This window comes from Malus sylvestris, chromosome 13 (assembly GCF_916048215.2).
Source record: "Malus sylvestris chromosome 13, drMalSylv7.2, whole genome shotgun sequence".
NCBI classification, from domain to species: domain Eukaryota; kingdom Viridiplantae; phylum Streptophyta; class Magnoliopsida; order Rosales; family Rosaceae; genus Malus; species Malus sylvestris.
In genome coordinates this window covers 5,027,460-5,043,885 of record NC_062272.1, presented here as the reverse complement: position 1 = coordinate 5,043,885, position 16,426 = coordinate 5,027,460, and the positions used below count along the sequence as shown (strand labels likewise).

Genomic DNA, 16,426 nt, shown 5'->3' with positions numbered 1-16,426 from the left:
CCCTAAGCTAAAACCACAACAAACAAACGGGGAATCATATGTTGTCGTATAGCAACACAAGCGACAGGTTTGGCCATGCCCTAATTATCCCACAAAACAAAACCTAATGCCCTTTGGATATTGTCATTTTTGGAGAAGCCAGAATTTACTTGTCTCGTCCACTGCTTGTCCACTATGATCCTCCAAAACTTCACCATTTATGTGTTAAGATAACTTTTTTTTTACTTTGCTCCCATTTCTTGGAAATATAGGGTTCAAATTCCCTTCATACCCTCAGTGAAAACATAGAATTTGATCCACTTTTATTATACCTTGATATGCACCAGCTACATTAATTTATTTCTATTTTATACAAGCAATATGAAGGAGGGGGCCCTGAATCGAGCGTATAACCTTGGTGCAGCAACGAATGCTGACTGATCTTAATTACAAAATTGCACTGCGGATACGTATAGTTCAATATTTTCTGAAGAATCCATGAGATATGAACTCAAAGACCGGCTGTCATATCAGAGCAAAATAGTTGTTGGCCAAAGTTATGCTTCCTAGAAAAAGGGCAATAAAGCCACGAAAATATATATATTTTTTGTCACACAATCTGAATTTAGACAAAGTCAGCCTTAGTGTTCAGCATGTGAATTTAAATTTTTAAGTTAATTTGTGAACCTAGATTATGCCGAAGAGTTAGTCTAACTAATCTTCTATCCAAGAAAAATAAAAGGGTTAAATAGTGTCAATTCTGTATCATCCGCTTGGAGTTTTGAAAAAAGAATAATAGTGATGCCTCCTTCAGAGCCTGAAGTCGGCCGGAGTTTCTGTTAGCATGCAGACACTCATTTCTTGTCTCAAAAAGGCACCGAAATCATCGCAACTCAAAAGACAAAGTAAGCATAAAACAAGTAAAAGCACATGCATATAAGCACTTTGCATTCTGTTTTCCAGCAGCGAACACTCGAAAAGTGAAAACCTAATTGTTTTATGTTGTTTAGTATTGACAAAGAACAAGATAGAGAGATGGATCTGGCTACTAGTGCTGTAAAATCTGAACTGATCAGCCCCAGGAGGCGTCCGTTGTGCACGATAGAAGTTGACGCTTTGGTGAGCAAGTGCGTCAAAAGGAGGCGCCGTGATTCGTCTGCTGTTGATGCTGCACCTGCTCCAGGAAACACTGATCAGCAAGGTGATCAAAGACTAAAGCAGCAGGCTCAGGCTGATCAATCTCCTACTAGTACTACCACGACGACAACTGTGAAGAGAAGTTCCAGATTTCGTGGAGTCAGCCGGTCTGATATGTTGTGTTTATGCTGACAATTATTTGTGCTTTAGTCAAATGATGAGGCTTGATATCGAGGAGTTTATATATGCAGGCATCGATGGACAGGAAGATATGAAGCTCATTTATGGGATAAAGGGTCTTGGAACCCAACACAAAGGAAGAAGGGAAAGCAAGTTTATTTGGGTAAGTACTTACATGACTAGTCACAGATTTACAGTAGGGAAGTGATTTCTGCACATCATTTTACTCTCCATCACATCAATGCTATATATGTTTGGCCTTTAGATTAAATAAATCAAAAGAAACTCAAACGACAAATAAACAGGATAGGCTAAATGAGAAAATGAATGCAGAAATCGTTTCACATAAACTTCTAATCATTATCTTGGTCCACATTTTAGTGCGCAACTAAACATTTTTGAGGGAAATCCAACAGGGGCTTATGATGAAGAAGAATCTGCTGCAAGAGCCTATGATTTGGCAGCACTCAAGTATTGGGGAACATCAACCTTTACAAATTTTCCGGTATGATTTTCCGACGACACACCATTTATAGGCAATGATCTACGCGACTGTCGTTAATTTTGATTCAATGTCTTTTTCTTTTCAGGTGCCTGATTATGAGAGTGAAATTGAGATAATGAACACCTTAACAAAAGAAGAATATTTAGCCTCTCTGAGAAGGTAGTATTCATCTCCTGATGACCACTCCTCCTGTAAACATTTTTTGTATACTAATTTCATGTCAATAATCTCCTTTTTCTTCTGTTTACAGAAGGAGCAGTGGCTTTTCAAGAGGTGTATCCAAATATAGAGGAGTTGCAAGGTAATACTACTTAATTTCTTTACCATTTTAATCTTTTGTTTCTCTTAAGTTAAACAAGTCATTCAAAATTTCTAAGATTGAACGCTTGTGAGAACTGCAGGCACCATCACAATGGGAGATGGGAAGCAAGGATAGGGAGAGTTTTCGGAAACAAGTACCTCTACCTCGGCACTTATGGTGAGTTTCAATCCGATCTCTAGGGTAGCGATTTCCACACTCTCCTTTTTGTCACTATGGTCTAAATTGAATATTTGATACTTCTTCTGCACTCACAGGAGTGTAGGAGGCTAAAAATGAGCATTAAAATCGTTGGCTGACCTTTAAATCTATTTGTTTCAAAGTACAATGGGTGTGTGAAGTGGTTTATATGGCTTCTTTTATTCCATCTAGGTACCCAGGAAGAGGCTGCTCATGCTTATGATATTGCAGCGATAGAATACAGAGGCATAAACGCAGTGACCAACTTTGACTTGAGCACATACATCAGATGGCTGAGGCCAGGAGCCAACTCTCTTGGCCCTCAGGAACCGAAATCGAATCCGGATCAGCCTCTCCCCATGCCTACTTCCTCAAATGGCGTCCCTCTGAGAAAGGAAGGAAGACAGATGTCCATGTTCCAACCCAACTCCTTCGCCGTAGATGACAAAGACGCCTCAAAAAATCACGACATTTTCCCAAGGCAGCAGCAGCCTCCTATGCCCGTTAGCCCCTGCCCCAAGTCATCACCTTCCCCAACAGCACTTGGCATCCTCCTTCAATCCTCAATATTTAAAGAGCTGGTGGAAAAGAATTTAAATGGAGATAATGAAGAGAGTGAGAAGAATGATTTAAACCTTCTTCCGGAACAGAACAACAGCGACAATATTAAGCGGACTTTGTACGAAGGAATGCGAAATAATCCCTTTACGTGTTCTTCAAACAACTGCGTTTTGCCCGCATTAGAGTCACAGGCGGAGAGCCTGCTGCCCTTGTGCAACTCCAGGGACCAACCCCTTTGGAATGGTGTCTTAAACATGTTTACTTCCCCGGACTTTAACTAATTTAACTTTAGTTTTAGTTAAATCACTCATAAAACTCCAGCTAGATCGTTTCGATTTCGCTTCTTCTGACTGTTAGATGGAGTTGGTGTTAATAAATCCCTGGATTTTTCCATATGATGCAGAGGCACTGGGAATATAAAGAAATAACAAGGGATATCAGTTTTAGTGGTTTACCTTGATCTGTAAGATAGGGTTTGGGTTAAATATTACCCCACCAAGAACATTAAAGATAAATGCAAGCCTTTTAATTTCCGTCTTTTGTTTCTTCTTCTCCACTTTTAGTTTTATAACTCCAACGTATTTTACGAGAAGAGAGATGTGAATTATTGTCGAAGAGGATAGATACTACTAGATACACTGCTCTAAGCAACAACAACAACAACAACAACAAAGCCTTTTCCCACTAAGTGGGGTCGGCTATATGAATCCTAGAACGCCATTGCGCTCGGTTTTGTGTCATGTCCTCCGTTAGATCCAAGTACTCTAAGTCTTTTCTTAGAGTCTCTTCCAAAGTTTTCCTAGGTCTTCCTCTACCCCTTTGGCCCTGAACCTCTGTCCCGTAGTCACATCTTCGAACCGGAGCGTCAGTCGGCCTTCTTTGCACATGTCCAAATCATCGGAGCCGATTTTCTCTCATCTTTCCTACAATTTCGGCTACTCCTACTTTACCTCGGATATCCTCATTCCCAATCTTATCCTTTCTCGTGTGCCCACACATCCCACGAAGCATCCTCATCTCCGCTACACCCATTTTGTGTACGTGTTGATGCTTCACCGCCCAACATTCTGTGCCATACAACATCGCTGGCCTTATTGCCGTCCTATAAAATTTTCCCTTGAGCTTCAGTGGCCTACGACGGTCACACAACACGCCGGATGCACTCTTACACTTCATCCATCCAGCTCGTATTCTATGGTTGAGATCTCCATCTAATTCTCCGTTCTCTTGCAAGATAGATCCTAGGTAGCGAAAACGGTCGCTTTTTGTGATCTTCGCTAGATTGCTCCGGTCATTAGTGTGGATAAGTATATAAATGGATAGAGATAGGAAAGCAAACACAAGATGTACGTGGTTCACCCAGATTGGCTACGTCCACAGAATAGAAGAGTTCTCATTAATTGTGAAGGGTTTACACAAGTACATAGGTTCAAGCTCTCCTTTAGTGAGTACAAGTGAATGATTTTGTACAAATGACATTAGGAAATATTGTGGGAGAATGATCTCGTAATCACAAAACTTCTAAGTATCGGAGTGTGGTGTCGTCTTGACTTGCCTTATCTGTCTCATAGGTAGATGTGGCATCTTCTCTGAAAGTACTCTTCCTCCATCCAGGGGTGGTATCTTTAACTGGTGGAGATGCACAAGGTAATGTATCAATTTCACTTGAAGCTTACTTGTAGTCTCAGGCTTGGTCAAGCGCGATACAAACCATGTAGTAGGAGTCCCCCAAGTCGCCGAGCTAGGGGGTCTGCTGAAAGAGGTGACAGACAAGGTAAGCAATCAGAGCTCCGACTGATTGTTCACCTTCTCCCCATCTTGCAGCAGCATGAAGGATAAAGAGAAGAAAAATGAGAAGAGATGATATGAGATACTTTTGCTTTTGAAGAAGTAACTTTCCACAGGCTTATTCTTGAACTGAGCTGGAGGGTTTTCTGGTTTCCTCCAGAGTATAAGGCCGACTGAAGAATTTGAGGGTCAAAACAAGTCCATCAAATCTAGAGTACGTTCCACCCTACTGATATGGGATACTTTTGCTTTTGACAGAGTAATGGGTGTATCGGCACGTGTGCTGTTACGCTTGTCTCCACATGCTTCCTTGTATCCTTCGCACTTGCCCTATCTGTTCCTCAAGCAGATGCAGAATCTTCCCTGGAAACATAAGATGTTGAAGATGAGTACTCGAGAGCAATGCCAGGTAAGTAATCAGGTAAGGGGTTCCAGGCAGTCAGTTCCTGGCTGGAAGCTTGATTCCAAGTGCTGACTGATTGTTCTCTTTCTCCTTGTCTTGCAGGTAAAAACAAGGCCAAAGGAAAAGACAGGGAAAAAGCATGATATGAGATACTCTTGCTTTTAACCCTGATGATATGAGATATTCTTGCTCTAGTATAGCTTGTTTGCAGAGGTATTATCGGGGGGAAAGAAAGCTGAATATTTCGAAAGGCTTCGTTGGGAGTGCCCTCTCAGATATCATGAAGGGTTGAGCATTTTTGCAGGTCTGCCTGTCCGTTGGGGATGGAGGTCGACATATATAGGAGTCTCCCTAACAACAAGTAGTAATGCTATTCCTTTACCCTGCTTGGTCATAGCACGGTAGTGGGAGCTGCCAGTTGCAATGGTACTGTTCCTTTACCCTCTCTTCGCTTTTGAGAAAGTAGTCATGTTGGGAGTCTGGCTCTCGAGATTCGGAGGACGGTGCCTCTTCGATTTTGGAGCAAGCAATCTTGTTGGGAGTGTTTTCTCGAAAGTGAGTAAAGGTTGGGCATGTTTGCTAGTCTACCTTGCCACGAAGCACAGAGGTTGACACACAAGGACTTTCCAATTATCCAGCAGTGGTACTGTTCCTTTACCCTTGTGGGTAATAATATGGTAGCTAGACCTTCAACATTTATGTGTCTAAACTTTGTTAGTGCTGTTTCTTTGCTATTCTTTTACCTTTCTTGGTCAGAGCGATGTAGTGGGAGCTGCAAGCTTCACGTGCTCAACTTTGGCAGAGAACTTTGGCAAAGTTATCTGTGGTACCCATGAGCTATTGTTGCGTGTGGGAAGTGGGTGATTGAACAGTAAGATTCATGTGCTTTCTACTTCACCAGAAGTCTTCGACAGAATGCCCATAATTTCTGCAAAGCTGAGTGTGCGTGTGACAGGTGCTGACAAGGCTAGAAAAGTAGGTGCCTCTTCGATTTCTGAGATCGGCCCTCGTGGTCTCTGAGCAGCCCAGCTTTTGAGAAAGCGAGCGCCTCTTCGATTGATTCGGAGAACGATGCCTCATCGATTTTTGAGAAAGCAATCATGCTGGGGGTCTGGCTCTCGAAGATTCGGGGAGCAGTGTCTCTTCGATTTTTTAGAAAGTAATCACGTTGGGAGTCTGGCTCTCGAGATTCGAAGGGCGGTGCCTCTTCGATTTTGGAGCAAGCAATCTTGTTGGGAGTGTTTTCTCGAATGTGAGTAAAGGTTGGGCATGTTTGCTAGTCTACCTTGCCACGAAGCACAAAGGTTGACACACAGAGACTTTCCAATTATCCAGCAATGGTACTGTTCCTTTACCCTCTCTTCGATTTTTAAGAAAGTAGTCATGTTGGGAGTCTGGCTCTCGAGATTCGGAGGACGGTGCCTCTTCGATTTTGGAGCAAGCAATCTTATTGGGAGTGTTTTCTCGAATGTGAGTAAAGGTTGGGCATGTTTGCTAGTCTACCTTGCCACGAAGCACAGAGGTTGACACACAGGGACTTTCCAATTATCCAGCAGTGGTACTGTTCCTTTACCCTTATGGGTAATAATATGGTAGCTAGACCTTCAAAATTTATGGGTCTAAACTTTGTTAGTGCTGTTTCTTTGCTATTCTTTTACCCTTCTTGGTCAGAGCGATGTAGTGGGAGCTGCAAGCTTCACGTGCTCAACTTTGGCAGAGAACTTTGGCAAAGTTATCTGTGGTACCCATGAGCTATTGTTGCGTGTGGGAAGTGGGTGATTGAACAGTAAGATTCATGTGTTTTCTACTTCCCCAGAAGTCTTCGACAGAATGCCCATAATTTCTGCAAAGCTGAGTGTGCGTGTGACGGGTGCTGACAAGGCTGGAAAAGTAGGTGCCTCTTCGATTTCTGAGATCGGCCCTCGTGGTCTCTAGGGAGCCCAGCTTTTGAGAAAGCGAGCGCCTCTTCGATTTCTGAGATCGGCCTTCGTGGTCTTTGAGCAGCCCAACTTTTGAGAAAGCAAATGCCTCTTCGATTTCTGAGATCAACCCTCGTGATCTCTAAGCAGCCCAGCTTTTGAGAAAGCAAACGCCTCTTCGATTTCTGAGCAGGCGCCTCTTCGATTTCTGAAGCTCCGTCGAGTGCAGATTTTTATAGAGGCTGACATTAAGTTCCAAAGCACACTTGAATCTCCACCAGTAGAAGCTTCATTCTTGCACTTCTAAGATCTTGATTTGTCCGACCTCTTCTCTCTTCAACACCTTTGAAAATGTCTAGCCCCTCCGACCGTCGTTTTGACTTGAACCTTGTTGAAGAGGCAGCCCCGCCTTCTCCAGACAACATATGGCGCCCATCCTTCGTCTCCCCTACTGGTCCTCTTACCGTTGGGGATTCCGTGATGAAGAATGATATGACCGCTGCGGTGGTGGCCAGGAACCTTCTCACTCCCAAAGATAACAGACTACTTTCCAAACGGTCTGATGAGTTAGCTGTTAAGGATTCGCTGGCTCTCAGTGTTCAGTGTGCAGGTTCTGTGTCTAATATGGCCCAACGCCTATTTGCTCGAACCCGCCAAGTTGAATCCTTGGCGGCTGAAGTGATGAGTCTCAAACAGGAGATTAGAGGGCTCAAGCATGAGAATAAACAGTTGCACCGGCTCGCACATGACTATGCTACAAACATGAAGATGAAGCTTGACCAGATGAAGGAAACTGATGGTCAGGTTTTACTTGATCATCAGAGATTTGTGGGTTTGTTCCAAAGGCATTTATTGCCTTCGTCTTCTGGGGCTGTACCGCGTAATGAAGCTCCGAATGATCAACCTCTGATGCCTCCTCCTTCTAGGGTTTTGTCCAGTACTGAGGCTCCAAATGATCCCCCTCCGGTGCCTTCTCTTTCTGGGGCTCTACCGACTGCTGAGACTTCTCCTAAGCAACCTTTGTGAAGGCTCCGTCTTGTGTGTTTATTTTGACTCATGTATATGTACATATTTGTAGCTGATCGGGGATATCAATAAATAAGCTTTCCTTCATTTCAACGTATTGTGTTAAATACACCAAAGCCTTCTTCGCTAAGTTCTTTGAATTTTCTTTTGTTGAAGCTTGTATGTTGAAGCTTTCTGAGTGGAGCATGTAGGTTGGGGTAGTGTTTCCTTAATTTCCCGAGTGAGGAAAACTTCTCGGTTGGAGACTTGGAAAATCCAAGTCACTGAGTGGGATCGGCTATATGAATCTTAGAACGCCATTGTGCTCGATCCTGTGTCATGTCCTTCGTTAGATCCAAGTACTCTAAGTCTTTTCTTAGAGTCTCTTCCAAAGTTTTCCTAGGTCTTCCTCTACCCCTTCGGCCCTGAACCTCTGTCCCATAGTCGCATCTTCTAATCGGAGCGTCAGTAGGCCTTCTTTGCACATGTCCAAACCACCGTAACCGATTTTCTCTCATCTTTCCTTCAATTTCGGCTACTCCTACTTTACCCCGGATATCCTCATTCCTAATCTTATCCTTTCTCGTGTGCCCACACATCCAACGAAGCATCCTCATCTCCGCTACACCCATTTTGTGTACGTGTTGATGTTTCACCGCCCAACATTCTGTGCCATACAGCATCGCCGGCCTTATTGCCGTCCTATAAAATTTTCCCTTGAGCTTCAATGGCATACGGCGGTCACACAACACGCCGGATGCACTCTTCCACTTCATCCATCCAGCTTGTATTCTATGGTTGAGATCTCCATCTAATTCTCCGTTCTTTTGCAAGATAGATCCTAGGTAACGAAAACGGTCGCTTTTTGGTATTTCTTGATCTCCGATCCTCACCCCTAACTCGTTTTGGCCTCCATTTGCACTGAACTTGCACTCCATATATTCTGTCTTTGATCGGCTTAGGCGAAGACCTTTAGATTCCAACACTTCTCTCCAAAGGTTAAGCTTTGCATTTACCCCTTCCTGAGTTTCATCTATCAACACTATATCGTCTGCGAAAAGCATACACCAAGGAATATCATCTTGAATATGTCCTGTTAACTCATCCATTACCAACGCAAAAAGGTAAGGACTTAAGGATGAGCCTTGATGTAATCCTACAGTTATGGGAAAGCTTTCGGTTTGTCCTTCATGAGTTCTTACGGCAGTCTTTGCTCCTTCATACATATCCTTTATAGCTTGGATATATGCTACTCGTACTCCTTTCTTCTCTAAAATCCTCCAAAGAATGTCTCTTGGGACCCTATCATACGCTTTTTCCAAATCTATAAAGACCATGTGTAAATCCTTTTTCCCATCTCTATATCTTTCCATCAATCTTCGTAAGAGATGGATTGCCTCCATGGTTGAGCGCCCTGGCATGAACCCGAATTGGTTGTCCGAAACCCGTGTCTCTTGCCTCAATCTATGCTCAATGACTCTCTCCCAGAGCTTCATTGTATGACTCATTAGCTTAATACCCCTATAGTTCATGCAATTTTGTACGTCGCCCTTGTTCTTGTAGATAGGCACCAAAGTGCTCGTTCGCCACTCATTTGGCATCTTCTTCGTTTTCAAAATCCTATTGAAAAGGTCAGTGAGCCATGTTATACCTGTCTCTCCCAAAAGTTTCCACACTTCGATTGGTATATTGTCTGGGCCTATTTTTTTTTTATGCTTCATCTTCTTCAAAGCTACAACCACTTCTTCCTTCCGGATTCGACGATAAAAAGAGTAGTTTCTACACTCTTCTGAGTTACTCAACTCCCCTAAAGAATCACTCATTTCATGTCCTTCATTGAAAAGGTTATGAAAATAACCTCTCCATCTGTCTTTAACCGCGTTCTCTGTAGCAAGAACCTTTCCATCCTCATCCTTGATGCACCTCACTTGGTTTAGGTCCCTTGTCTTCTTTTCCCTTGCTTTAGATAGTTTATAGATATCCAACTCTCCTTCTTTGGTATCTAGTCGTTTATACATATCGTCGTAAGCCGCTAACTTAGCTTCTCTGACAGCTTTTTTCGCCTCTTGCTTCGCTTTTCTATACTTTTCACCATTTTCATCGGTCCTCTCCTTGTATAAGGCTTTACAACATTCCTTCTTAGCCTTCACCTTTGTTTGTACCTCCTCATTCCACCACCAAGATTCCTTTTGGTGTGGGGCAAAGCCCTTGGACTCTCCTAATACCTCTTTTGCTACTTTTCGGATACAACTAGCCATGGAATCCCACATTTGGCTAGCTTCCCCCTCTCTATCCCACACACATTGGGTGATTACCTTCTCTTTGAAAATGACTTGTTTTTCTTCTTTTAGATTCCACCATCTAGTCCTTGGGCACTTCCAAGTCTTGTTCTTTTGTCTTACTCTTTTGATATGTACATCCATCACCAACAAGCGATGTTGATTAGCCACGCTCTCTCCTGGTATAACTTTGCAATCCTTACAAGTTATACGATCCCCTTTCCTCATTAGAAGAAAATCTATTTGTGTTTTTGACGACCCACTCTTGTAGGTGATCACATGTTCTTCTCTCTTCTTAAAGAAGGTGTTGGCTAAGAAGAGATCATATGCCATTGCAAAATCCAAGATAGCTTCCCCATCCTCGTTTCTCTCCCCAAAACCATGGCCACCATGAAAACCTCCATAGTTGCCTGTCTCCCTGCCCACGTGTCCATTTAAATCTCCTCCTATAAATAACTTCTCCGTCTGAGCAATTCCTTGCACCAAGTCTCCAAGATCTTCCCAAAATTTCTCCTTCGAACTCGTATCCAACCCTACTTGAGGTGCGTACGCACTAATCACATTGATAAGTTCTTGTCCTATTACAATCTTGATTGCCATGATTCTATCTCCTACCCTCTTGACATCTACAACATCTTGTACCAAGGTCTTGTCCACGATGATGCCAACACCGTTTCTCGTTCTATTTGTGCCCGAATACCAAAGTTTAAACCCTGAGTTTTCTAGATCCTTTGCCTTACTACCAACCCACTTAGTTTCTTGTAGGCACATAATATTTATCCTTCTCCTCACCATAACTTCCACTACTTCCATAGATTTTCCCGTTAAGGTTCCTATATTCCACGTTCCTAAACGCATTTTGCTCTCTTGAACTCTACCCTTCTGTCCTAGCTTCTTCACCCTCCCCCGTCTAATAGGATCAAAGTACTTCTTTTGTGTGTCCCGGGTAAAGTTGATAGGAGCATATGCTCCCAAACAACTTTGAGTGGAGTCGTTCGAAAAGAAGTTTCTATGGCCCCCTTGCTCATTTAACACTGCATCCGGGTGCCGATGGAGATACAGCGACCCTTGCTCACTTATCACTGTGCTCAGGCCACACAGCGCGCCACTTACGGGTGACGCCCTAGCTTTAGCGCGATTTTGTTCTGGATTCATTTTCATAAGGATTCGACGTGATCATGCAACTTAATTAATTCCAGTTACGTGACAGCTCTTCTTCAGCCACTAAAATGTGGGTTTAGAGATTTTTCGAATTGGAAGTTGTGGCTACATATGTCACGATATTGAGGGAGTAGAGATTCAAACTCGAGATCTCGGGTGCACAGAACAATGCAATTAACGGAGGGCAAGCACCTTGCACGATTGAAAAGACATTAGATGAATCAGAGGGAGAGAACAAGGGTTGAGGTGAATACAAGTGAGTCCTAATTTTTCAAATCAGTAGAAAAATAAGGACAAATCGAGATTTTGAAAGTAACACTAATATGAACTAAGCAACTGCATTGCGGCGACACCGAAAGAACCCGAAATTTGTACTCGAACACTATGCTTTCATTTAAGCCAACAAAATAAGGCTACTAAGCTCCACTGTAATATTTACTTCATCTCTCCGTGATCCGAAACTTCAGAAATAAAACATCTAAATACATAAATGTAAAACAACTCCGCGGTTGCTGAGATTTTGTACATCAAACTTGGACAACTGGACCAAATAAACCTAGTTGTCTCTCATGAGTTATGACTACATAACATTAAAACATGGCGACGCAGCCATCTTCTTTAGAATATTGCAATCAACACCTGGTTGACACTGACCTGCAAAAATAGCATACAACGGAAGAATATCAATCGACGCTCAACAGGATAAAGTTCATGCATGTCAGTTCTGAAACTGAGACCTATGAATATCAACAGGATGCATGCACTCTATCCATAGGACTGCCCCAGATCATTAATCTAGGCTCTAGCTACCTTATAGATACAAGGCGGGATTGAATCCTAAATCAATATCTACAATCAGCCCTCAGGTAACATGATATTGTCTCAAACTAAATGTTAATTACCAACGGCCACCCAAGATAGTTCACAGCAGTTAAAATTAAACACACGAAAAAGAATAAAATGCAGTTCTCTCCCCCACAGATACGAGAAACTAAAAAGAGCTAAGTCCAAAATAAGTATGGCTAATATTGCTTGGTAATCTCAGTCGAAGGCATCAGATATGGATACAAACAGACTGATAGCCATTACACTGTTCAAGAATGATGCAAATACTAGATAATAGAGTTTTTATTCAAACCTTATTAGGTTATTCTTCTGATACTCTCCTGTCATTTCAGTATCATCTTTCACAATAGCATCAGTTGATGGATTTAATGTTTCAGACAGAGAGTCCGCAATTTCTTTAAGACCCTGCAAGAAAGTGGAACGAATTACAATTAAGTAGCAGATATTAATGCTTTAGCTATCAAGATTCCAGTGGCTTACATGGTAATGTCATTTTTCAAGCCAAATAAAACAACATGACCAACTCATCCTCCAATTTAAACTAAAGACATTTTGCAGGAAACGGGAAAAGCTGAAAGACCTATGACTTTCAGTAGCTACTTGGGAATAGCTTGAAAGGAAGCCATATTTGACCTCTTTCCTCGCTCCCAAAGTTGTGGTGTAAAATGAAATGGAAACAAAGAGAATGCAAAACTAAAGCATCTTGCTTCGTAAATGCACTAATTTGGCATTTAATTGCCATAGGTTACTCTCTGTTTTTCAGGAAAACAAAGGGATCAACCGCCTTACATTATTACACGCTTTTATCAACCACAAATAATAATAACAAATAAATATCAAGTCCTCTGCAATATTTCCAACTAGCATATAATCAACAACCAGAAGAAAAGGGATTCTCAAAAACAAACCATCAGGCCTGAAGTATCTGAATATGAGAGTAAACGACCACGTGACTTCCCAGAGTTTTCAAGTTGCTTCTGCAAGTGGAAAAATTACACCATCCAGGTGGTATTACTAATTAAGTACAGGACCACAGTAAAAGATAAAGGGCAGCACGAAAAAAGTAACTTTGCAGTCACTATGCTGCTTTGAAATTGATAACAGGTAGATCAACAATATCAGATGTTCCCGTTGCCACATTAACTTTGACTACGATATGATCTTACTAATTAAAGGTAACTTTGATACACTGAACACAATTTTAATTTATTTTTTCATTTTCTTATAGTCAAAAGATATTATAAATCCATGAATGGGTACAAACCTGCAGAGTTTTAGGCATTTCAACTTTTTTTCCATCGACAAAATTGACCAGGTAGATAACACCAAGATTTGCAAGATCCTGCACAACATATTTATGTAAGACTGTAAGTACGACCTCAAGCAGACAAATGGGTGACGTATGTACTGAACTAAATGCAAGAACCACTCAAAGTTCTCCAAAGTGAAAACAAATTTGACTTACAACTCGTTAGTATCAGTTTTAAAGATGAAGAAAGAGCCAGGTTATGCACAATAAAAATTAAGATCAAGCATGTCATCCCTAAAAAACAAATTCTATAATTTCTCATCAATTAATCATGGCTCAACTATTCCACTAGAAGTAAAGCTGTTTTACCTGCTTTTGTTCAAGAGAACCCATCTTATGATCCTGAGAATGGGAAACGGAAAACAAGTTACTACTAATTCAAATATAATGTGTGCCTGATAGAGAAATAGATATGTAAAGGACAACGAGTACATAAGGGAAAAGAAAAATGTGTGTGCATCATGAAGAGAGGGAAAATGAAAACGTGTGTGCTTAAAAAGGAGAGGTAAAAAATTGACCTAAACCAACATAATCTCGAAGGAGAACTCACCAAACCAGAAACCATGCTCTGCAATCTACTCAAGTCATAGTCAATATCAGTAAGAGAATGTTGCACTCCAGCAACCTGTTTCACAAGTTGTAAACAAATATAGAGATGACGTTAACAAAAAAGTATAATATATATATCTAATGTACAGTAATAAAAAGAATGCCATATGATATTACTGATCAGAAAATATCCATATGATACTAAAGAAAGTACAAATACCATACATCTAAGGTTAAATTGGATAGGGCTTGTTAAATACTGAAATGTGTACAGTTAAGACATCACGCATCACACTATGGATAGCGAATAGCTAAATACACCCCCAAAAACCATCTGTGAAAAATTATTCTCTATAAATCAACACTGATCATATCAAAAGTTATTGCTTGCTCACTACTTGTGGAAATCTAACAAGAATCAGCCTCATTCAAACATGAAAATTAATATGTATTTTTTTAAATCTATGAGTTAAGGGTTCAATATGCAGTAAAGGACATACATCTTCCTTAATTGACCTTGAGAGCTCATTTTGCTCCGCCATTTTGTCATCCACATGCTGAATCCTCTGCGTCAGGTGCTTCTTTGCTTTCTGTCCAGCATAAGAAAATTAAATACAGTTGAATTGTATCCATTAATATATATATATATATATATATATATATATATATATATGAGTTCTGCAAGCCAAGTTGATTTGGGAACAACTATGATCTCCTTAATACAACTTCACACAACATAGGATTTTCTTTTTTGTCACAGACAACAGAAAACTTACAGCAACAGCCTCCTTCACGTTATCCAGATTTTTAGTCAAGTTCTCAACAGCAGTAGCCATACCACGCTTTGTCACATACATCATATCTGAGAATTTTAGACCCTAACCATTTGCGAAGAGAAAAATATTAGTTTACTCAAGAAAAAAATAACTCAAGGAAATGACTGAAGAAATAATATAAACATATCCATATAATCTGCATACCTTCCACCACATGTATCCATAACCCACTGCTCCCAAGGTAGCTGCTGGCATTATTAGTGATGTCATATTACCTGAAAAGAAAAACAAGAATTTCAATGAAAAGGAAAAAGAGAACCACTTCGAAATTGTTTCTTTTGTATTATGAACTGCATAACGCATATACGAATAGTTGTAGCAACTTGAACCCAAAATAAGGGGCATGGCCATGCATTAATTAAGTTTGAATACACAGAAGGAAGAAAACACAAAGCAACTGAAGAATTTATTAGAAGCACCAGCGAGAAAAGTGAGATACCAATTTGGCTACCGTTCCCATTCACAAAAACCGTTCCCCCGCCACGCGACGAGCCAATTTGCCTGATCTCAGCTGTCATTCGGCTAATCTAAAAGATAATCAAACAGGAAACTTCATAACCATACGAACAAATTAGACACAAGAAAACATCATTCCATACTAACTTACACCAATTCCCACAATACCTGTGCTGTGAGGGAATCATAGTCACCGTCTGCGTGTTCCCCGGATCCATTCAACAATGACTGCCACCAAACCACAAACAAACGCCAAAATCCATCAAATTTTATCAGCAACCAAACACGAACTCCCAAATAAACAAACAAAATTACCAAAACGATCAAACCCCTTATCCCCAACACCAATCCACTCCGACCCAAGTAAACAATGACAAATAAACATTTAAAAAAAGATCATAAATTTGATTTTACCACTAAATAAGCAGAAAACAAACAAGATAAAAACAGTACCTGAAGTTCACCGAGCAGCTCGGATAATTTACCGTTCTTAAGAAGGATGGTGCCAGTATACCCTGCGCGGAGAACAACCAATCACTCAGATCGAATACAGCTAACTCCGCAACCAAACAGACCCAGTAAGAAAAACACAGAATACGGGCGAGGGATAAGTACCTGCCCCAGCTAAGATCAGGATCTTGGAAACCCCTATTCCGCTCTGCATAGCCATGGCGGAGTTCGTGTTCGATCACAAAGTGCAGGAAGGTGAGGAGAGTGGATTTTTTGGGTGCAAATTGGGGGTAGGGGAAGCTCTTGTTTAAACGACGGCGTATTTATTGATGAGACAACCGACCTTGACCTTTTTCTATGCCCCGCGACGTCGTTTCGTAGGACGCTTTGTTCTTTTTAGGTATTGTGTTTAGGATACCACCATACAAATACATTTTTTTTTTTGTTAACAAAAATGTTTAGCTTCATAAGGGACTAATAATAATAAGGTTCAAAACATAAGACCTCTCACTTACGAGTGAAGAATAACATTATTAGACCGTAGTACAAAGTAGCTACAAATAC

General features: G+C 41.1%; 2 protein-coding genes across 2 annotated transcripts; one reads left to right on the top strand and one right to left on the bottom strand.

Annotated features, from left to right (window-relative positions):
* The first annotated feature begins 965 nt into the window (after positions 1-965).
* On the top strand, positions 966-3,335 carry LOC126597348 (AP2-like ethylene-responsive transcription factor At1g16060). The gene is made up of 7 exons (XM_050264135.1): positions 966-1,283; positions 1,368-1,459; positions 1,713-1,801; positions 1,887-1,960; positions 2,052-2,102; positions 2,203-2,279; positions 2,493-3,335. Exons 1-7 carry the CDS (start codon positions 979-981, stop codon positions 3,140-3,142), a joined length of 1,338 nt encoding a protein of 445 aa, XP_050120092.1. The 5' UTR covers positions 966-978; the 3' UTR covers positions 3,143-3,335.
* Positions 3,336-11,784: 8,449 nt separating this feature from the next.
* LOC126597352 (uncharacterized) lies at positions 11,785-16,192 on the bottom strand. The gene is made up of 13 exons (XM_050264142.1): positions 16,028-16,192; positions 15,866-15,927; positions 15,581-15,640; positions 15,396-15,483; positions 15,101-15,171; positions 14,897-14,998; positions 14,621-14,710; positions 14,122-14,196; positions 13,881-13,913; positions 13,527-13,604; positions 13,171-13,239; positions 12,555-12,667; positions 11,785-12,070 (listed from the first exon to the last, which is right to left on the bottom strand). Exons 1-13 carry the CDS (start codon positions 16,080-16,082, stop codon positions 12,049-12,051), a joined length of 918 nt encoding a protein of 305 aa, XP_050120099.1. The 5' UTR covers positions 16,083-16,192; the 3' UTR covers positions 11,785-12,048.
* Positions 16,193-16,426: the final 234 nt, after the last annotated feature.